The sequence below is a fragment of the Nasonia vitripennis genome, chromosome 2, assembly GCF_009193385.2.
Source record: "Nasonia vitripennis strain AsymCx chromosome 2, Nvit_psr_1.1, whole genome shotgun sequence".
NCBI classification, from domain to species: domain Eukaryota; kingdom Metazoa; phylum Arthropoda; class Insecta; order Hymenoptera; family Pteromalidae; genus Nasonia; species Nasonia vitripennis.
Window position 1 is genome coordinate 31,795,946 of NC_045758.1, and position 22,146 is coordinate 31,818,091.

At 45.8% G+C, this 22,146-nt stretch overlaps 2 protein-coding genes and 1 long non-coding RNA gene across 3 annotated transcripts in view; 2 read left to right on the forward strand and 1 right to left on the reverse strand.

Moving 5' to 3' along the window:
- Window positions 1-3,119, forward strand: LOC100121097 (ATP-dependent RNA helicase DDX24). Its single transcript, XM_001604632.6, has 7 exons — window positions 1-664; window positions 734-879; window positions 958-1,250; window positions 1,334-1,668; window positions 1,744-1,861; window positions 1,935-2,112; window positions 2,198-3,119. The coding sequence occupies exons 1-7, from the start codon at window positions 134-136 to the stop codon at window positions 2,505-2,507; spliced, it is 1,911 nt and encodes a 636-aa protein (XP_001604682.1). The 5' UTR covers window positions 1-133; the 3' UTR covers window positions 2,508-3,119.
- LOC100678816 overlaps window positions 2,831-22,146 on the reverse strand; it is a 27,584-nt gene continuing 8,268 nt past the window's right edge. Inside the window, exons 3-6 of the mRNA XM_031924893.2 lie at window positions 9,321-9,464; window positions 5,159-5,436; window positions 4,777-5,069; window positions 2,831-4,195 (exon numbers count right to left, since the gene is read on the reverse strand). Of these exons, the coding sequence (XP_031780753.1) occupies window positions 3,226-4,195; window positions 4,777-5,069; window positions 5,159-5,436; window positions 9,321-9,464 (1,685 nt within the window). The 3' untranslated portion in view covers window positions 2,831-3,225. The remainder of the gene's footprint in view (window positions 4,196-4,776; window positions 5,070-5,158; window positions 5,437-9,320; window positions 9,465-22,146) is intronic.
- Window positions 5,453-22,146, forward strand: part of LOC103315844 — a 373,598-nt gene continuing 356,904 nt past the window's right edge. The window contains exon 1 of the long non-coding RNA XR_004344579.1: window positions 5,453-6,934. This is a non-coding gene — a long non-coding RNA (uncharacterized LOC103315844). The remainder of the gene's footprint in view (window positions 6,935-22,146) is intronic.

The window sequence follows — 22,146 nt, forward strand, 5'->3', positions numbered from 1 at the left end:
CTGTTGCCGGGAAAGCAGTGCACGTGGGCCCAACCATATAACGCGCAACGACTAGAGGTTATTAAATAGTGAATCAAAACAACTTTTAAAGGGATGTCTATCGGTTATTGATTTTAAATTAGCGGTCGTAAAAATGGTTTCGACGGAACATAACGAGGGCTGGAGTACTCTCGGAGTACCTTCTGTTATAACAGAAGCCTTAGTGGAACAAAACTTTTATTCACCAACAGCGATTCAAGCCTTGGCACTTCCCCCAGCAATTTTGGGGCGAAGAGACATTCTAGGTGCAGCTGAGACTGGCAGTGGAAAAACTCTGGCCTTTGGGATACCCGTGTTGAATGGCATTCTGGAGCTGCAGAAAAAAGAGGGTAAAACGGTGCAAAGTACGAGTGGTAAATTCAGAGAAGTGAACAAGGATGAGGAAGCTGCAAGTGATATAAGTGACAATGAGGGTGATGAGAATGACGAACCTATGCCTGAAGAGCAATCCATTGATAAAAATGGTATTGGTTTAGTGAAAGTTGTAAATAATGTCAAATTCGATGAGTTTGATAATGTTAAACCAACAAAACCATTGTATGCTCTTATTCTAACTCCTACAAGAGAGTTGGCTATACAAATAAAGGATCACTTGACTAAAGCAGCAAAGTATACAGATATCAAGGTACTTTATTAATTCACTGATTCATTATACATTAGATAAATATTTAGTAACCTAATTTATTTGCAACAGATCGCAGTAGTTGTTGGCGGTATGGCAGCAGTGAAGCAAGAAAGAATTCTCAGTAAGGGTCCCGAGATCGTCATTGCTACTCCTGGTAGATTGTGGGAGCTCATAGATGAAGGAAATCCTCATTTGAGTCAATTACCATCCGTAAAGTAAAAATAAATACCTTTACTCTAATTTTCTTTCACGTTAAAACAGTTCTAATTTTTTTTCAATGACGATGTTACCAGGTATCTTGTCATTGATGAAACCGACAGAATGTTGGAGAAAGGCCATTTTTTGGAATTACACGATATTATAGAAAGGATAAACTCAGTAGAATCAAAAGTTAAAAGACGTCAAACGTTTGTGTTTTCTGCAACACTAACATTGGTACATGATATACCTGACTATTTGCAGAGGAAAAAAATTCGCAACTCTAAAAGCAAAATTTTCAAATTGACACCTGGGCAAAAATTACAAAAAGTTATCGACATGTTGAAAGTTAAGAATCCAAAAATTATCGATGTCACTAAAGACACAGGTAACATTTTAATTTAGTTAAAATATTTAGTGAAATAATTTAGGATCAACAGTGAATTATGCTATTTGATATGATTGACATAGGTACTGCCAGGAATTTGACAGAATGCAGAATAGCCTGTACTATTGATCACAAAGATTACTACCTTTATTACTTCCTAAAAAGACATTCAGGACGAACGTTAGTCTTTTGTAATAGTATCGGTTGTGTGAAGAGATTAGCTACTTTGTTTGGAATTTTAGAGTGCAAACCTTTGCCTCTGCATGCCAGTATGCCGCAAAGACAGAGATTGAAAAACCTTGAGAGGTTCCAAGCTGATGAAAATGGACTACTTATAGCTACAGATGTAGCAGCCAGAGGATTAGACATACCTTGTATTGAACACGTTATCCATTATCAAGTTCCTAGAACTTCTGAGGTACATATTTAAATGTAAAAATATTCATCATTTTACGCGTTCACAAAACGTGACATTTTTATTATCCTATTTCAGAGTTACGTTCATAGAAGTGGAAGAACAGCCAGAGCACAAAAAGAAGGTATTACTGTTTTAATGATGGAACCAACTGAAAAACCATACTACAGTAGGCTTTGCAAGACGCTTAATCGGAGTAAGTACAGAATTTGGCGATGAAAATTTTCGTTTGGATAACAGATTCGTGATTTATTTGGTTTTGTTTGTAGCTGAGGACTTACCAACTTTCCCGGTAGTCGATCGTTTACTCGTCGCTGTTAAAGAGAGAGTGAATGTAGCTCGGGAAATAGATAAGCTTGAATTAACGTGTCGAAGGGATAATTCTCAAAAAGGATGGTTGCAAAAGGCTGCTAAAGATATGGACTTGCTGTTGGACGATGAAGAATTGTTAGTATTATTTATTTTTGTCGATTATTAAACAGCTTTGATGATTATTGTACCATACTCAAAAGTAAATATTTTCTTATTTCAGTGAAACGACGATGGAAGTTAAAGAAATGGCCGATTTGAAACGGAAATTGAAAGGCAAACGCGCTCATTTGGCCAGTCTTTTGAAAAAGCCGCTGTTCCCTAAGAACTTTTCGGGTAAATTCTTGGATACTTCGCTAGAATTGTCGCTGAATCAAAACTCTCAAAAGGCAATAGATGTGATGAAAAAAGCTATAGATGATTATCCAAAGCTGAAGAAAAAGAAGTTATCCGTCATCCCCAAAACAAAGAATATCGCCTCAAAGAAACAACTTGGAAGAGAAAAAAAACGACGTGAAAAGAAATTAAAGTAAACTTGGTTCAAGTACAATTTTAGCTTGATTTCTGTGTTTAAAGAAACTTTGTACATTCGTATGATGGAACTAGGTTTTTGCAATGTTAGTATTCATAAGGATATGTGGAATTCTTACGTTACAAGATTCTGCAAATTTTTTTACAGATATGTACAGAATCTGTACATATGACTCGTTAATCTGCAGAAAATAGAAATGAAGTTCTATTTTCGAATAAAATAATATGAAACTTGAATTAATCGATGTTGAAAGCTTTATTGTCATTCGTTGTCGCGTTGTGTGTGGACGGGAATTGCCCAGGGTAGAAATAATATTCAGTCGCATTTAAGTTAGATTCTTTTATTTGAGAAAACCTCCTCGAGGTTCCATTTATAAACTTAGTAAATTAATATGACAGAACTAAGCTTTCGAACTGTTAGTATTTATAACAATACGTAGACTATGTACAGAGTGTTCTGTTACTCGAAAAGTTTCTAAAAAAACGGTCACTTTTTACATCTCATTTGTACATTGTACAATTCGTGCATCAGTCTGTACACACAACTCGTCGATACAAATGATAATTTCTTAGACAAATTTTAATTTGAATAGAAAATAAATGTTGTAAACTTACGACATAAGAGCTAATCGTTAATACCATGTACATAATTACAGAGTGATATAACCAAAGATAGTCTGAATAATCCGAAGAATCTCACAGGCCTCTCAGCGGCAGAGGTCAGAAGACGGTGTTATAGATGATCTCGTCCTCGGCGTTGACGATTGAATCCTGGTGATGGCTGTGACTGCTGGTCACGAAGATCGAGTTCACGTACTTCCTGTCAAGTTTCCTGCCGTCGATCACGTCTCTCTCCGGCTTGTACTGGTGGTCCTCCTTCACCAGAATCTTTATCCTGGCCATGACGTGGCTACCCGGACACTTGTTGGGACTCGGAGGCCGTGGCGGTGGCGGCGTCGGCCTCACGGGCACGTGGTTCTCGCAGATCTCGGCGTAGATCTCGTCGTTGACGACCGGCTTCAGGACCGTGATCGGCTCCGGCTTCGGAGTCGGTGTCGCCGGTGCCAGGCTATCCCTCACCCTCGAGTAGTCTGGCTGGAGCTGGACATTCGCGGACGACGAAGAAGAAGACGAGGAGGAGGAGGAGGATGCAGGCGGTACCTCAAGGACGCTGGTCGAGATCGATCTCTGGACCGGTTGCTTCGAGGAGGCTCCTCCGATCGGCTGATTCTGCGAGCCCGACTCGGATGGCTCGAGGCTGGAGTACTTCTGCGCAGCCTTCATAGCTATTTCCGGCCGCACGGCGAACGTGAACGACGCCGATTTCTTGGCCGGATTTCGACTGCGACTCGCCTGGCGGAGCTTACTGATTCGCTCCAAAAATCCACCGCCACCACCGGAACCGGCTCCGCTGCTGCTGTTATTGTTATTACTGGGATTGCTGGAGCTGCCGGTGCTGTTGTTCCGTGTCCGGTCGATCTTGCTTTCACGCGCGCTGCTGATGCTGCTGTTCAGACTGGCAGCCGGCTTTTTCAGCTGTTCCAGACCTTCGCGAAGACTCTGAAGAATCGGTTTAGTTTCGGGCTTGGGCTTGATCTTCTTCAGATGCATCTCCTTGAGGTTCTCGTCCTCGGAGTGAAGCTTCTGCGGGGCAACGCGAGGCTCGGTCGCTCGGTCTCCCACTGCGCGGCTGGAAATGGATTTTTTATTAGCAGAGAAGAGATTCTTATAGAAAAACAGAGTTGAAAAAGTGCTCGTTTGAATCTTGAAATCGGCTATAGTGTCGCAATGCAGATGCCATAAATGTACTTTTGCAAAAAGAAATCGATCGAATCGCGACGTTAACGTCTGTTTAGCCAACCGGAACCGATTCGCGAGTCTCCGTTTCTCTTTTTGCTCGATGTAAAACAGCGAGCCGAATAAATTCGAAACGACGCGTGTCACTTTTTCCTGTCGCGTATAGAAACTCGAAAGAGAGAGAGAGAGAGAGAGAGAGAGAGAAAATAGCACGAGTCTTAAAGGCGAATTTCAATTTGGTTGCAGTACGCGTTTTGCATGTCGAGTACTCGAGTTCGCGCGCGAAGCTCTGACGGGCACCTGTTTTTATCCCGCGACCATCTCGCTTTGTTTGGATAAAGAAAGTGCCGTTTTTAACCGGCTGTTTCACCAGCTCGGCTTAGCTCGAATTCGAGAAAATCGCACCAACTGCGTAAGAGAGGAAAGTGATTTTTCCGATGCACGTTCCATTACCGACGAAGAAAACACGCTTACCTGCAAGCGGTGAGTAACCGCTGCATTTTAGGCGACGCGAGAAGTCTAGCCTCGGAGGGATAACCGAGTCTGGCCCTCCTGACCCTCGGCGCGCCGTTACCGCTGACCAGTAGCTCAAGCATCTCCGGGTTGTAGACCGGCGTCTCCGGTACCAGACAGCCCAGGACGATGGGTCCGCGCGTCGACGACTCCAGCTGCATCAGACCGCCGTATTCGCGAGGCAGCGGTACCGGTAGCGGACCGGCTATCAGACGGACTCGCAGCGGCAGTTGTCGCCTCGCCAGTTGGTGCACCTTTGTAAATTCAATTGTCAATGTAAAACGATCGATCGACCTATGCGATATTGTAAAAGCGAGCTAGTTTACGTTCTGTAATGTTATACCTTGTAGAGAAGAGCGTCGCTGCCAGTGTCGATGCTGTTGCCGGACGCGTCGCTCTGGCAGACGGCGTAGAACTCGCCCCGGCCGGACAGGGGTGCGAAGACCTCGCGTCCGTGGGGGTCGAGGCACTGGGCGTACTGGTCGCGCTCCGACGAGTTGCCCGATATGCTGAAGGACATCGAACCGCACCTGCGCGTGTCCTGGAATATCGCCACCAGACGCAGCACTTCGCCGGCCCTTATCGTCGTTTTTGTGTAGTGAGCTCGCAGGTTGCCGTTCTCTGTAACGAAATTTTTATATTATTATTATCATTGTACGTGGGTGCACATTAGCTGCGTTAGTGCGATGCTCCGCCCTAGGTAAATAGCCGTGGTTTACTGCTGAAAATGCTCGGGAATGCGTGTGAAAATTCAGTCGAGCGAGGACTTATGCAAGTGTAGGATGCATATTGTGTTTGCGCGTCAAAGGTAGTTTCTATGAGCTTCTTCGCGCCGGGCTTTATAGGAGGCGATTACATAAGGTTTTGCATAAATTTCCATGTGAGAATGAGACTGTACTTTGCGAGTGCGCGAAGTAGTGCGGAGTGGGTCATTCCTCAAATCTTGCTTTGCATATCAGTATATACACCTCTATTCTCTATGGGCTTGGGTAATACACGTACAATGGTGAAATTACGCTTTTAAATCGCGTTATTTTTTGTAGTATCGTGGATACCTAGGCACATATACGCGTATATGTGCGGAGCTCGTTATCGTGATTTAGCGTTTTACAGTCGAGTTAAAGGTCGAGTGAAAATTAATAAGGACTCGTTTGCTTATGCAAAAGCTTTACATTATTGCTCACCTGCCCGGTGAGTTATTGTGCAGTTGCAGTATACTTGATAAATTATTCAATAATATATTTGCATATCTTAGTATATCCACGAGTAAAGTTCTGCTGTTCCTTGTATATTGTAATTCTCGTACCCGCGTGATTGACTCTTTTATACGCAGGAATAACGTCAAATACTCATTTTTCAATTCTATTTTTTATCTTTTTTTCTTTTTTTTATTCAATCATTTATTGGTACGCGCCTAAAGAGTATTTTACGATACGCGCAATTTTTGCCCTTTTTTCGTATCTCCCGCCAAAATGACGTCACACTGATATTTGAACAACAATCCCGCATATATTCGTATACTTCATGCAAATCGAGTTATCCTATAAATCCTAGAAATAAAGTATTAAAGAATTAATATTTTGCAGCATTGCAATCAATAGTATTAGTGAGATTTTTAAAAATCTCGAACTTCCGGTCGACACTTTTTGGGACGGGACATTAGCGCCCTCCGCGACCTCCGGCCCTCCACCCCGCGCATTTTCTCGGCGGCCGGCGAAGGAGAAACAGCAACCGTCAGTTAGCGCGTCGGGTTTTTTGTTCGCCCATAAAAGTTCTTTATCGTTGACTTCTTTGCTCTGTGCATACCAAGAAAGTATCGGTTTTAGAGTCAGTGCGTGTTCCAGATGATGATGTTCGTTAGGCCGGGTGAGAGAAAAAACCGTTAGACGAGAAGGTGTTCGAGGAAGCCGGGGGAAACCGACTCGCGCATTGGCGTTTTTCGCAAAGTTTTCGGTTAATTATGCGTTTAGCCACGCAAGTTTGACTTTTGGTAACGTTTTCTGTCGACACTCGGTAATTTTCGTTTTTATCGCTCGCGACAAGCGAAACAAAGCAAAGACTTTTCCGCCATTTTCGAGTCATGGCGGTACCTGACGTGCAGCCCTTCTACAGCTATAAGGTAAGACGATATCGTTACTACTCGTGCATAATTTTTGTGTTTGATGTTTATTTACCGGTGAGAGAAAATTCCGCCGCCTCTGATGTGTGACCGTTGTTGCAGCGCGTTGCCCCCCCCCCGTGGCGTCTCTCTCGACGCCATCTTTATTTTCCCGAATTTTTAACGACTTTTTGCTCACTCAGCTTTTCAAGAGGTTTCAATGCATTATTGAGTATTTACTAGCGAATAGCGAGTATTACGAACAAAAAATCCGTTGGCACATTACGCTTGCTCGAGAGAAGACTCGAGAACTCGAGTAAGTAGCGTTGACGTTTTCGATCTTTTGCAGTGCTCCCCGATATTGAAAGTCAATTTCCCTTTTGCAGTGCGATACTGAAACCGTCGCGATGCCCCCCCCCCCCCACCTCTCGCCCTGCCGCAATCGCAAGCCACGCATCCTCGGTAATTCAGTTTCAGAAGCTACGTCTATTCCGAGTGATGTAATGCTGTAGTAAATCGTCAGTGGCTGGTAAGTGTTTTTTAATAAACACATGCAATGGAATTTAAAAAAAAACCGTTACACGTCGAAACTCGATAGTCCGCGTCCTAATGCAGATCTCAGCGCGGCCGAGACGGATATATAATGTTTATTTGTTTTTAACGATCGTACACGATTTGTGCAGGAAGTTTATTAGCCTGTTTTTTAAAATTCTCCAGATAATTTTAAAACAAACACAGAAAGCATTAAGCGGCGCAAATCTGTGCATTGACAGCTACACAAAGTGGAGGATAACGAGTCCGTATAGCAGTGCTCAAACGCTCATCATCGGTCGTTCATCCCAAAATCATCCTCAGGCTATACAAGCGAACCACACACGCCATAATTATACCTGCGTGTACTTTTTCCTCCTCTCGACGTCCCTTTATTGTCTCTCATCTCCCGAGAGAGCGCACGCGAGGAGCGTGTCCTACGGACATCCACATACTTTTGATTCCACACTCGCAAACGGATCGCAATAATAGCTTAATAAATCCCCGATCGATTCCTGCCTTACGCATAAACTTTTACGCGCGTCGCGACTTTGGCAACGTCCGCTGCATGCACATGTGTGTGTGTGTGTGTGTGTTATACACCTCCATAACGCAGCGCCACAGACAAAGAAAGCTGCGCGCGTTCAGCTTTCATAATTAGATTCGATCTGCTCTCTCTCTCTCTCTCTCTCTCTCTCTCTCGTGCAGCGCCGCTCGCGTGTGTATTGAATAGCTCTCAGCTGTTACGGAGATAAAATTCGTAAGGCGCAAATCCCCGTAGGCGCACGCATTTCTGGCCAATTTCACGCTGCAGCGGTTCTCGCCACTCTGCGTCAGGCATTCGGGTCAAGACCACAGGCGCGCGATTCTATGCACGTTTAATACAGTATATAAACTATATGTGCCGACACGCGCTCGGTATATCTATCGGTCTTGCTCTGCGCAAAGCGGGCTGACATTCTCAATAGGGTTACGCTGCCTTTTTCGCGGCGCCGTGTGTCTATGTGTGTGTTCATGGGCGCGTTCGAGCCTCGTCACGAGAGAGAAATTGACGCAATACCGATTGCAAAGCCGCTCCCGTATATAAACGCCGCGAGATCGCGACCGCGTATGCGCGCACGTTACATGTATGTGTATTATGGTTTATAGACGTATCAGCCGAAATTTCTGGGGCCGATAAATCTCCGTGGAAAGACTGATGCTCGTTTTTCATTTTTTTTTTCTTTCGACGTTGTGTCTTCGGTGGGAACGAGCTTTCAACGGCGATCGTTATAGCAGTGCCTATAATTAAAATCACTTTCCTCCCGCATATTTTTTTCTCCGCTCGGTAAGTATAATCGCTCCGACGGATTTTATCCTCGGCTCGTTACTTGTCACGCGATTATCCCGCTTAAAGGCTCTATTTTAGCGGCGTTAAGTTTCGCGTCTATCCGAGTAAACAAAATTTTTCAAACCGATCAATTTACTAACTGCATTACGTCTCAGCGGCTTCTATCGCGCTGCTTCCTTTTTCGCGACGGATGACAGAATCCTCAATTGTCTCTCTCTCTCTCTCTCTCCCTCTATCTATCTTCGAGCAGCTCTCGCACAAGAGTATACAAGACCGTTAGAGAAAAATTAGCATAATCCCTTCGAAGCACAAGAGTCAGTGACAGCATCTCTGCAACAACGGCTCTCGCGTGTATAATAACAGACATCCGCGCGCGCGCGCGTTGTTGCAGCTGCCCACTCGGCCGCGCAAAAATCCGCGATGAATAATGCGCTTTGGGAGTTTCTCGCTCGCGGGATAAATCATCGCTAGCTGCAGCGCACATAATATGTATATAGAAAGTCAGAGGCTCGCGCGAGAGCGGATATATTTCATAGAAAGACTTACCCATTTTCGAGTGCGTGAGGATGTACGCCCGAAGCGGTGCCGCGAGCAGGAAAGCAGGAACTCCGGCTCGGACGAGCGTCTCGACGCGCCGGTAAACCCTGGCGCCGCCCGATGTGCCGTTTCCAGATATCACCGAGAACCAGCCTGTGTGCAGAGAGAAGAAGGAGGAAGTTGTAAATTGTATTGATACTGTGCCTGGTGGGTTATTATTTTTTTATTATCCCCCCCCCCCCTTGGCACGTCGGTCAGTCGCGTGCGCTGCAGTTTGTTCATACATCGTATTACGTGAACTGTGTGCGTGCGTTCATTGTTATGAAATGTAACGTTGCTTTCTTTGCCTTTGCACTCTCGCGCTTATGCGAACGAGCGAAATTTAAAACTATTATATTATTTCCTCCTAACGCGATTGCGATCGGGTAACTCCTTTCATAAGCGCAAAATTTATGATTTACCTATACACAATATTATCGCGGATAATTAAAGCGGTGTTCCCCCTTCGATTTTACAATTCCTTAATTAGTCGATTATCCATAAGCCAAAGGCGAGTATCGCATTTCCCCCCAGACGTGTGGATTTTTTCTCAGCCACAGCACAGAGAATAGAGCCATTACGTGCAATTACATAGACGCCCGTTCATTTTCACATTGGAAAATGTGTCTTCGTGATTCGCGCAGCGATACCGATCGGCTGCTTTGGAATTATGACGTATGAGCGATAATCGCCGGCCGAACGCGAATTTCAATCGACAAATCGCTTCTAACCACGCGACGTTTGTTCCGATTTTTCGCATACCGTTTCCAGGGCGTAACCTTTCTCTCCACGAGGCGTGATTATCATTATTATCGTATGGTAAAAATGCGCAGCTTTCGATCCGAGATAGGATATTATAAGCACACACACACACACACGCGCACACACATACACACACACAAGGGAGTTCAAATTCACGATCATAAATAATAGCCGGCCATTACGGTTCTAATTGACGTGAAATATCATGCGCTTCGTGTCCGGCGAGATCTACAGCTATGCGCGAGAAACGAGAAGAAGAAGAGAAGAAGAAGAAGAAGAAAGAGTTGGAACTCCGCGTGTAGTATAATTTGTAGGGAAATGCAAGCGCGTCTTCCGTTCCTCGACTAAACGGTTTCCCAACTGGCCGTATATAATACGACGATCCTGCGTATAGATATTAAATACGCAGCTGCCTCCGAGTTTCATCGAGTATAAAAATATGCGCGGCCAGGTCGACGTTGAAAAATACATTTTCGGCCGCGGCGTTGGAAATGTGGGACGCGTCTGTACCTAACGATCAAGGAAAGTTTTTAATCGTCTATGCAAATGTCCGGATTTGTAATTAACGTTAAAAAGAAGACCGAAACGCATGTATAAACGGCGCGATTTGCATTCGAATTAACAACGCTGCCTCTCGCACCCGATCCAGTTTGTCAAGGTTGAAAAAGTGCCAAAGTATATTCCTAACGCCCCCGAGAACCGAAGCCCCATCATCGATCTCCTCTCGAGACACAATACGCGTATGCACAGGCTCTCGTAGGCTCACATACACTAATTGAAGGTTCACGAAATCGCATCGCGAGATAAGAGCCGCATACCAGCGAGAGTGAAATATATAATCCTCCTCTCTGCCTCTATCCTCGCGGGCAAATAAAACTCGCGGCGGAAGGAAAAGAAAGCGCCAAGGCATTATACGTATTATATCCGATGAAGATAGCTCCGCGGATAATTGGATGGCTCAAGGACGCGCGCACTGGTGTGGTCGCGGCGGCGGCGGCAGAGGCGATTGTATGTATAGCATTATACGTACAGGGCGATATAAGCGAAAGAAGAGCGCCAAAAGCGCAAAAAAGGACGTCCTAAGCTACGGCGCGAGACGCGACGCTGCCGGCGCTGCTACAGCAGAGCGGCGAAGCTTGAAAGAATCGAAGGTCGCCCGCTTCTTTCGGTTTCGCGCTAATTCATCGGCGGCTCAGCGGGATACCACTGCTGCAGGTGGATATAATGGCGATCGTTCGCATCAGCCCTGCTGAAAGAGAGAGAGAGAGAAGGGGGAAGGTGATGTCCCTAAAAACGGGAGGCTTCTGTATACCTGTTTCGAGCCGTGCTAATCTGTGGGGAATTCGATTTTTTTCTCTCATTTTCATGGGTTGCCTGAGAAATTATTTGCCAGGAGATCGTGAGCTGCTTTGGGAATTCGACGTGAGAGAGCGACTGGTTTTTGGCGAGACTCTTTACACGGAATCTCCCGTACTTTTTACCCTGAAAATCGATGGCTTTTCTTATTCGCAACTGATGAACGATGATATTATACGTCTTCGAATAGAAGGGTCAAAATCCAATGCCAACGAAATTACTCAATCTGTCAATGCCGCGCTGTCCTAATTAGAAAGAGTATAATCGAAGACAAAAATCAGCCGCCCCCGGACAAAAGAACAAACAACAATCGCCGCATTAATTAAGCTTGGAAAAAATTGTATTCTGCACGCTGCACGTATACACGTTTTCCTCCGCCGGGTCGCGTGCGCCGGTAAACCACACCCGGAATTTCGCGGCGCGATTCAAATTACGCGCGCGCGCCAACGAGCCGATTGTGCCGAGCGCGATCGGAACGTATACGTTATTAAGTTGTTTATTGTATTCTAACCACTGCTATACACAGAAAGCCGAGCGTGTCCGAGATCTCTAAACGTATACTAAAATTGCAATCAGCTAGGAATCCGCTATACGCAAAATTCGGTCCGTTTTGCGAAACAGATCCAGCAACAAAGAAACCATACGCTACAACGAGTCTTAAATCTTCCGCGCGGTGTAACGCACACTGGGGCAAACAAAAGAAAGCATAAATGAAGCCATACACAACATCCTCGCATTCCCGCTTTACGAGCATGTAAATTCGCCGAATGAAGCGATAAAAGTCGCCGTCCAAAATAACGCGCTTGCGCCCACGCGTTTTATCTCCGGCACAGTCGTCCCTCGAATCTTCACACACGCGATGGTCGACCGAGCGACAAACGAGCCAACCATATAACCGTGCACACACGCGTGCTCTCGAATTACGCAAGAGCCATGCCTTCCTCCTTCACTTTCCATTTCCACGCGTCTGAATTCGTATACAGCCGAGAGAGCACAGAACAAAACAAGGACTTTCGGCGTTGCCCCCGATCTTACAATTAGCGAAGATCTCGTTGAGAAAATCTCGTCGCAATCGCGTGAGCATAGGCGCTTGGTTTGGTTGAAAAGAATGTGCTTTCTTTATTGTACATCGCGCGTCACACGTTGTGCAATGAACGTATTAACGGACTTATTATACTCGTTATAACGTGAATTCTTCCGTGCTTCCGATGAATTTTCGCTCTGGCAGTCGAAGGATTGTTCTCCGTGCATCTTTTTTCCTTATCGATTAGTTCGCGGCGATGCGCGTAATGCGCATTACGTTTAACGTCTTCTTTGCGTAACTTTAGCTGCGTGCGAAGGAATGCGTCTCGAGGTATTGTTGACTTCATCGGGTGGAGTAATTGCATGTCGTAAGAGCCGGCGCTATTGGGTGTAAATATTTTTTTCCCCGTGAAAATACCGGGCAATTTGGCTAGATTCTTATAGCTCGAGAGAAAACCAGATTAATTCATTAGCCGGGTAATCGGCCGGCGTTGGGAAAGCGAAGAAAGAGACTGGACTAAAATGCCCGGAGTAAAAGAATCGTTGCGCGTAAGTAGCGCCAATAAGCTTGAAAGCCGTCGTTACGCGCCGTACTACATTAATTTCGTGCGTATAATTTTTCCCTTTTCATTTCGCTCCGCTATATGAAAGACTCGAAAATAAAGCGCTATAACGGGGCCGCGCGCTGTTAAATAAAACACTCGGAGCAATTGTTGCCGGGGGCGTTTACCGCTGGACAATCTCCTGCCGTTAATATGCGTGAAACGTGTTTCGCATTATCTCGAAAGCCGCGCACTGGAATAACAGACGATCAAGCGCGTTCTGCTCCTCTCCTTAACAAACACTCTCGAACCTGCGCGAGTCAACGATACGCACGTCTCTCTCTGGCGCGTGATTTCGACATTAAAAGCCAATCGATCATTATTAACATTCTCACCGCAAGTGATTTCTTTTGACATCGATGATGACGATGCCTGAAATTGGAGCCCCGAGAGTCTTGGTACACTCTATGCGCTGTTTGCTTTGGTTCGAGTATGGCTCTCTAGTGTGTTTTTATTTCTCGAAGAGAAGGAGAATTTCTCGAACGAAAGCGTGTGGGGCCTTTTTTGTAATGAGGGGAAATGAAGGGAACAAAAAAATTTTTGGTAGATAAAATTAAATTGGTTATTAAGTCTGAAGTTGAATTATAGCGTGCTGAGAGCCGAATTGACTTTGTCAGTGCGGAGGAATTACAGAAAGCACTCGAGTTTTCTGGAGAAAAGAATTGTTCTCTTGCGAGTGTCAAGTAATTTTTCAGTGGCTAGAACCGAGAGATGCTTTGAGGTAAACGGCAAAATTTTCGGTGCAATGCCTAAAAATGTTTCGAAACGTGTCGCTCTCGAGACAACAAACGGCGCGCGTGTGATCCTAAAGAATTACATTCACGCGAGAGCAGCGCGGAATGTGCTCTTGCGAAAAGCCCTGCAGGTATATTATTCGCGCTCGAGTCAAGCTGAAAGAAAAAATCGGCCGATTTTTCTGCGGATCGGCGTGCGGGTGCTAAATCTGTCACAAGCGATGCGCTCGCGATGCAGACACTGTAGTCCCTTTCGCAAGCCCTATAGGCTCCGCAGTCAAACTTTCTCCGATAATCCAATCCGATTAGCCTCGATTCCGATCTCTCTGTCATCGAAGCGTGCCGGTGCATACGTATATCGGAGAAGACGTGATCGGCGTGCGCTATAGCCGTGTAATAGCGGCGTTCGACACTCTTCTTCGCGTATATAGTTATAGACCGCGGGGCTTAGACGTGTGACCTTTTTATATGCAGCCATAGATCGAGCGCGATGGTATTTTTCGGGGCGTTCGCCGATTCATCAACATCATCGGGCGCGTCTGGTGAGATAGGATCTGGCTTTTGTACGGCAGACATCAGCGTGATCGGCCCGTGTGTTATGTAGCTCCGAGAAGAACGGCCAGTTAGAGAAAGATATATTCTTAATTCGGGCTTGATGTACAGTGGAGTGAAAGCAAGTCGCTTAAATGGGAGAAAAATTTCTCGCTCTTTTGACTCTCTGCCCTGCTTGTATCGCCTTTTTTCTCTCGGTGCGTACATGTGACGTAAGGCCGCAAGTGAAAACGCGCCGGTTTTGTGCGTCGTGTGGTAGCACACGTGTAGCTACACGCGTCCATTTGTCAGGATTTAATTATGTTTCTCTCGTCGGTTTATAATACACGAGAAATACTCGCAACGAAATGCGATATTAATCCCGTCAGTCAGATACGTGTGTACTGTACATACGGACGCGAGTATTGTAATCCCTATATAAAAAAGTTATGACCGGATGAAGTGAAGCCAAGAATGCGTCGTCAATATGATTGGCTCATGTAGTGCGCATGCGTCAAAAGTATCGTTAGAATTTTTTTGATTTGTTTTTGATTTCTGAAATTGATTCAAATATTGATAAAGACGTAATATAATACTATAATACATATCAAATTATAATTTGTGTATTTATAATATTCTATTGTAAATATTATTATTGTTACGAAAAGAAACACGATGTGAACGTTGACGCGAACTGAGTTGAGACATAACCTTAAAATTTTAAAAGGAAGTTGGCGACGAAACCGTGGCAATTTTGAAATTTATATGAATAATATATTGTAAAGTTTGATATATTTCCGTGATAGAAAACAACTATTAAAAATATCAACCAAGCATTTATATTTCGTTTAATAAGCTAATGAAGTAATAGTCTACTCCAGTGCGCGCAGCGCCAAGTCTATTAACAAAAAGTTATATTGAATCAGTCGCGGAGAGGATATTTTGAGATAATTTTCAGCCTTGGAAGGCCGCGCGATCATTAATCATCTTGAATTTTAACGTCGCGTATTTAATTATAACGTGAAACCTCCGGGCGCGAGCGTCCCGCTCTCTGTGTATACGTACGAAGAAAACAACGAGCATTATGTGATTAAACTTTTGACGTGATAAATGTAGGCACGAGCTGAGAGCGAGAGGAGAACGCGTACAAGCGAGCGCTCAAAGGGATACATCTGTTTACGATTATTAAACTCTGAAATCTCAATCTCGCGCGCGAGCGCGACTTTCGATTTTTCAACAACGGACACTTTCCCGCGCGATGGATCTCGTTTTCACGCGCGTATATTCGAATGTAATTAATATACATAATAATACGAGGCTTTTTCCTCTTACGCAACGAATTATATTAGAAATCTATTACCGAGCTGTAAAAATATTTCCCCTCGCGCGCCCGCATTGTCCTGACGTAATATACTCGTATATTCGGATCAATTAATTCCACAAGGCTGAGCATATAGCTCTCGAAAATTTTCTCTCTCCGCGCACACACGCACACCTTATCTCTCGCCCCATCGCTCGATACGATACGTACTACGTGCCCAACAAAAAATCGAACGGATCTCCCGGTGCGAAAAGACGCTCTCTCTATTACACACACACACACACACACACACACACACACACAAAGAGCCCACGTGTTACAGCGTTGTTACAAAACTCCATTCCCGTCCCTCATCCCTCCCGAGATATATTCAATCGCGGCACCTACGACAACAAAGGCGAAGAAAAATCGTCCCGCATCCGCTATGCTATACCTGTGCTCGCCGAGCAGCTGTGTGTCGCCGCCGTCATCGACGAAAGCTCGCGTATAAAAAGCCGGGGACGGAAATTACAATCCCGCGCGCGCGAGCGGCCTCGAACTTTCCTCGCGGCCCTTGCACACACACACACACGCTGGCAAACGCGCGAGAGAAAGAGTGTGTATACCTGTAGCTATACAACAGAGAGAAAGAGAGAGAGAGAGAGAGAGAGAGAGGCACACGTAGACAGGTACGGAGGAGTCGGTTGCGCGCGGCGCGGACAATGCACTCTCCCTAAGGGAGCCCCTTCGGACAGATGCTGCGCTGCCGCTGCAGCTCTCCGCGCGGGGTCGTCGAACTCGCAAAACTTTATAGCGCGTGAGCGAGAGAGGAGTGTCGAGCGCTCGAACCCACGCGCTCTCTTGCTCTCTCAGTGATCTCTTCTCTCTCTCTCTCTCTCTCTCTCTCTCTCTCTCTCTCTCTCTCTCTCTCTCTCTCTCTCTCTCTATGTATGTGTGTACGTGTATACCTGTACGGAGAAGTGGACCGAAGGAGGAGGAATTTTAAGAGGGTGAAGAGAGAGAAGTTTGCGTGTGGCAGCGTATATTATACTATATGTGCACGCGAACGAGAGGGAAATCGTGGAATTTTTTAGGCGTTTTTCGAGCCGTGCGCCCCGCGGTTTGTTTTTTTTCTCGCCTCTTCGCTCGGGGCGACGCCTGGGTAATTGGAGCTGATGGAGCGGAGAGCGTAATTTTACATGACTTTCAGACCCGGAAATTGATAAATTGCCGCTCGCGCTCTTGTTAAGCTGACGGCTTTCGTTGTCTTCGAAACGCCCTAGCTGCATTCTAATACTTTCTTCCAGCACGTTTTCTCTCCTATACACCGAAGAAATTTGTATCGACTTAGCCGCGAACTAATTCGATAATTTCGAAGCCACTAATACCCAAGAGAAGTGGAGAGAGAGAGAGTAAAAGAAGTACGGCCCGGCGACAAATTGCTCGGTAATTTTAATGGTCAACTACACGTTCTCCGCTTACCTCACTCCGCGCGACATACACACGCATTTTTTCCCTCCAACCTTCGCTTCACGATAATTATTTAAAACATTATTGCTCGAGCCCTTCTCCGGAGACTCGCGCGTCGAAACTGAAAAATGTATAAATTCCGACAAATTACATTAATCTATAGTATCGCCGTGATCTTTTTTGCATAATAAATGCATGCGCTTAACGTCCGGCAAAATAAAAAAAAAACGACACACACACGTACGCGCGGAGGAGAATCGTTAAAGCGTGGAAAATGCAGCGCACACTCGACGCTACAAGAAAAATCCCGCGAGATAGTAAAATCCCACGTGCATGAAGTACTTATAATTTCTCGGACCTTTACTCGCCGACTCGAAGGTCTCTCTCGCTCTTTTACTCGTTCCATTGATACTGCAGCCCACTATAAGCTGCGCGCGCGAGAGTATCGGATATCGAAACGCTGCAAGCCGGTCGATCGAAGCTGGTTATACCTATATAGTTGCCACGAGTCGCGCGCGCGCGAGCGCGAGTGTACAGGGAGATCTATGGAAATCCAACGCGGGTTCATGGATCTGTATAATATGTGGGCTAACTTACACGAGCATTTGATATACAATACGCTGAGCTGCAGCTGCTGTGTGTGTAGTATCTTTGTTATAATACAAGCGGAGGATCTGCGTTATCTAATAATACACGAGATTCGAAAATACGTATAGATTCCGAGAGCGAAGATTCCCACATTATACGAGATGCGCGCGGGATCCATCGATAAAGTCGATAGGAAATAAGAATCGAATATACACAGGCGAGATAAAGGGATGCACACGGCGAGAGCGGTATAGAATAAATTTAATGGAATGCTCGAATAGGCGGAACACACGCTTGAAAAGAGTCGATTCACCGCTAAAATCGTGAGCGGACTTCTCACGAGATCCTCGCGGATACACCATCGCGTATACTATATACTCGCGCGTGTATATCCGAAGCGAAATAATAAAGAAGGTGTATCTCTTCGCCATTATTATATAGGTTGTGGCGCGTTGTACACGCGTACATTTTCTTGTCGTAATGGAGCGAAATGCGATGCGCTGATGGATTTTCGTTATTCGACAGTGTTGTAATCTAATATAAAGTGACCATTAGCGTATGTGACGCGTGATTTTATGCGATCCTTATCTCTCGCTTTGTTACGCTTGTTCGGCTCAAAAAAGCCAGATTATTGTGTGTGTCTCATTAATTATGATTATGCCAGAGCTGTTGCACTGTATCGGTTATACCCCCCGTTTTATTGCGTTTTCGTGTCCGCTTAATAAAATCTTTCCGTATATAATAAAGCTCGTAATTACAGAACGCCCGTTTACCGCGAATATATACCTACTCACTTCTGACGGACGATCGCAGATACGACTCGCTCTGTGCGCGGCGTTGATTAATTTGCCTCTGCTGGCACTCGTACACGCGCGTGTATACGGCCTCGGAGGGAAGGAAGAGAAAGAATTTTAAAAGGGTGGGTTTAATCCGAGGGAGAATCTACATCGAGTTCGGAGGATCTTAAAGGAACTCTTTCGTCCGATCATAAATTTTTATGAAGAGCTGCCTCGCGCGCGCGAGTATTATATACAAAAATGCATTACGCCAATCGGGAATCTCGTGAGAGAGGTCGTCGGGGCTTTTCGCGAAAAATATCGTCGATACACCTTTGATTTTGATGCACGTCCAGAGCTGATTAAAATTCATGACTCCCTCAGCACGGCAGAGAGCTGAAGAGATGCAGATCTGCTCGCGATTAATTGCTCGGGTGTAAGTACATTCCGCGAGAATAAATTAATACCGCGTGTCCCTCGCTCTTTTAGTTTCTCGTAAGCTACTTCATCGGAAGAGGTAGCTTGCACGACCAGAAAAAATTCAAAAGTATCTCTCTCTCTCTCTCTCTCTCTCGAGAAAAAAAGCACATCGATAATGGCTCGTCAGCAGTATCGGCGCGTATCGATCAGGCCCGCGCGTGCATATCTGGGGGGAGGGGGGGAGGGGTTATATAATACCACTCGCGACGAAAAGAAGAGAAGCAGAGGAAAAGGCGCTCGGGTACGTCGACCCTGGTACCAGTTTTACGCGTCTAATAAATTACCGTATAAACTGGATCCAAGCCCCCTCTCTCTTACTCTCAAGAGCGCGAGATGCCGAGTTAAAAGACGCTCGCTCGCGCGCGCGGTGATTTGTGCGATATCGTACGTTTGCGCGCGCGGCTATCGGTCCCTGGAATCGGATGCTCGGTTAAATCTCTCTCTCTCTCTCTCTCTCTCTCTCTCTTTCTCTCTCTCTCTCTCTCTCTCTTTCTCCCTCCGGTAATTTTATACCGAGAGGCTGCCGCTGCTGACCGGAGATTCCATTTCGCGCTACCACTCGCGAAGATGAGACTGGGGAGTTTTACGCGGAGGGGAATTTTTTTTGCTGATACCGGGAAAAGCGCGGTTGCAGGGGGTTCGTCGGCGAGGAGAGGGCTCTCGCTCCGTTGATTGGCGAACGAAATTATTGTCCATTAATTAGAAAAGCTTCGAGTGAATTTTTCCCCGATCGAAGGACTGCGCGCATCCCCTTATCTGTCCGACGACGCTCGTTTAAAATAGAAGACTCCCGACTAGCGCCGAGATTTCGCGCGCATATAATTGCGCTTATCGCGCGCGCGGAAACAGGTTTTTCCATTTATGCTGAGCGGCGGCGCATCCTTCGCGGTTAAAATTGTTTTCCATCGGAAAAATGCCCGCACCGCGCCACACGTTGTTAGAGAGCTATATATCGATAGGAGTTTGAATTTTCCCTGGATTTTCTCCGGAATGATTTATATCCGAGCGCGACCGCGGCGGAGACGAATAAGGAAAGATGTTTTAATCGTGCTTGTACCGAACCCGGACGCCTATTATATCCGCGGTGTATCGAGATACTGTGTGTCTATACGTTTCTCGCGCGTTGTTCCCTTACAAATTTCATAATTGCGCACACACGTTATTATGTACACATTATAATAACGTCCCCGAGAGTAATTGCAGCTCGGGCGACGATAGTTGTCGCGCAGCTTAATTACGCGGCGTTCCGAGAGCCATTAAATCGTTAAGACACTGTGTGTGCAGTATGTGTACTATACGTGTATATAAAAAGCCGATATACATAGCGCACAAAGAGCGATCTCGTCCCTTATGCACATGCGCACTTTTATTCAAAACTCGTCTGCACCGATGATTTACAGCGCTCGGGCTATAAATCACCGCGGCGGTGAATGTGTGTGTGTGTGTGTGTGTGTGTGTGAATTTTCGCGATATCCACGAAAAGCCGATGTGTATAAGCGGCGGCTCGTAAAAGTTAATTGAATGGCCGTTACATCTCCGGGTTGTCGAAAGAAACGCGCAAAAAGCGATTCTCGGAAAAATGGGCGGGAATTTCAAGCGATCAAGGTCGGCATTCCTCGATCTCGTATCGTTTATAAGATAGCTTGCGTTACATCTGACTCACATCGCAGAAACACGCACGTGAGAGCGCGACAGTCATCATCGTCGTCGTCGTGACGCAAGAAACGGTACCAGCAGCAGCAGCTGTGGGTCTAGTCTCACTCGCGTGTGTAGAGAAGATTCTGCAGCGGAATTCGTAGGCGTCGCGCGCGCGAGAGTAATGCTTTCCTACTCGATTTACTGTTACCGCCCTCGATAACCTGCCCCCGTGAGACTACGCCTCGAGATTTTAATTTACGAGTCTCTCTATACTCCTGTAATATGCGCGTGCGCAGCTTCTTGCGAAAGCTTTTCGACTGTTCGTAATGTGGCTCGCTTTCGTCGTCGTCGTCGTCGTCGTCGTCGTCGTGGTTTGATTGAAAACGTGTCAGCGCGCTCGACCGCGGCTAATTTATCGTTCGACTTATATATTGTGCGAGAGAGACTTTTTTTCAGCGCGTAACTTCTCGCTCTGTGCATAAATTAAATTACGCGGCCCGCGCGCTGAGATATACTAATATATTGTTACGAATTTATTATACCGGGCGCAATTAAAATTCTCCGCGCCGGAATCGGAGAGTTATTGCGCTCTAGGATCGAGCATTTGTTTGCCGATCGTTGAGTTCTCTCACCAGCAGCGTGTCGTTGTTAAGTAATAGAGAAATTCCGCTTTATTTATGTACCTGCCGTGTAATACGATAAAACGCGCGCGCGTGCCACTTTTTTCCTCGCACCTACGCACTAGCAGGAAACCGAAACCTCGATACAGGCCCTTTTGTTTCTCCTCGGAACAAACCGATTTTCACCCTCTCAAGGCAGTTTCCACGATAGCAATCGTCGCGCAAAAACCGAAAGTCCTCCCTACCTACTTTCCAGTCGGTTAGAGAGAAGAAAAAAAAGAACGGCTCCGACAAAAGAAGCGCGCGAACGACGCTTCCGAGAATCGTAATAATATAATACGCTTCGCTATACTCCCAGCGTCGTCGTCGCCGTCGTGTCGATGGTGCGAAGGAATGCCGATCCTTCCGAGTTCCGACGACCCCATTCTGCTGTCTATACGCGACACGCCTAATAATTACCGATTCTCTCCTCGAGAGCGCGCGGAAAACGAAATGCGATGGCGAGTCGGAGAGAGAGAGAGAGCGACGTCCTGCAGTGCTGTGTACATATAGCTGTATAGCCGATACTTATCGATCTCCCGGATAGCGCTGCTGAAATATACGACCTTATGCAGATTTTCTATCTATGATTGATAGTCCGGTTATGATCGGTATTATATTAAGGGGCCTGCCTTATCGATGTGATGAAATTCGCAGTTGTTCCCTGTGTGTACATATAGCGATCGGATTTGTTTATGTAAACGTTGCTTAAGGGATTTGTCGCTCGAAATCGAAGTCTCGTTTCGGCATTTAACGCGGCCAATTACGCAAAGGACGCGAGAGATGCTTTATCTCCGTATCTGCCGATCGTAGGTGAGATAGAGTGTCCGGGAGGAAAAATGCATACATTATAAACCGGCTTATTCATGCATCATCG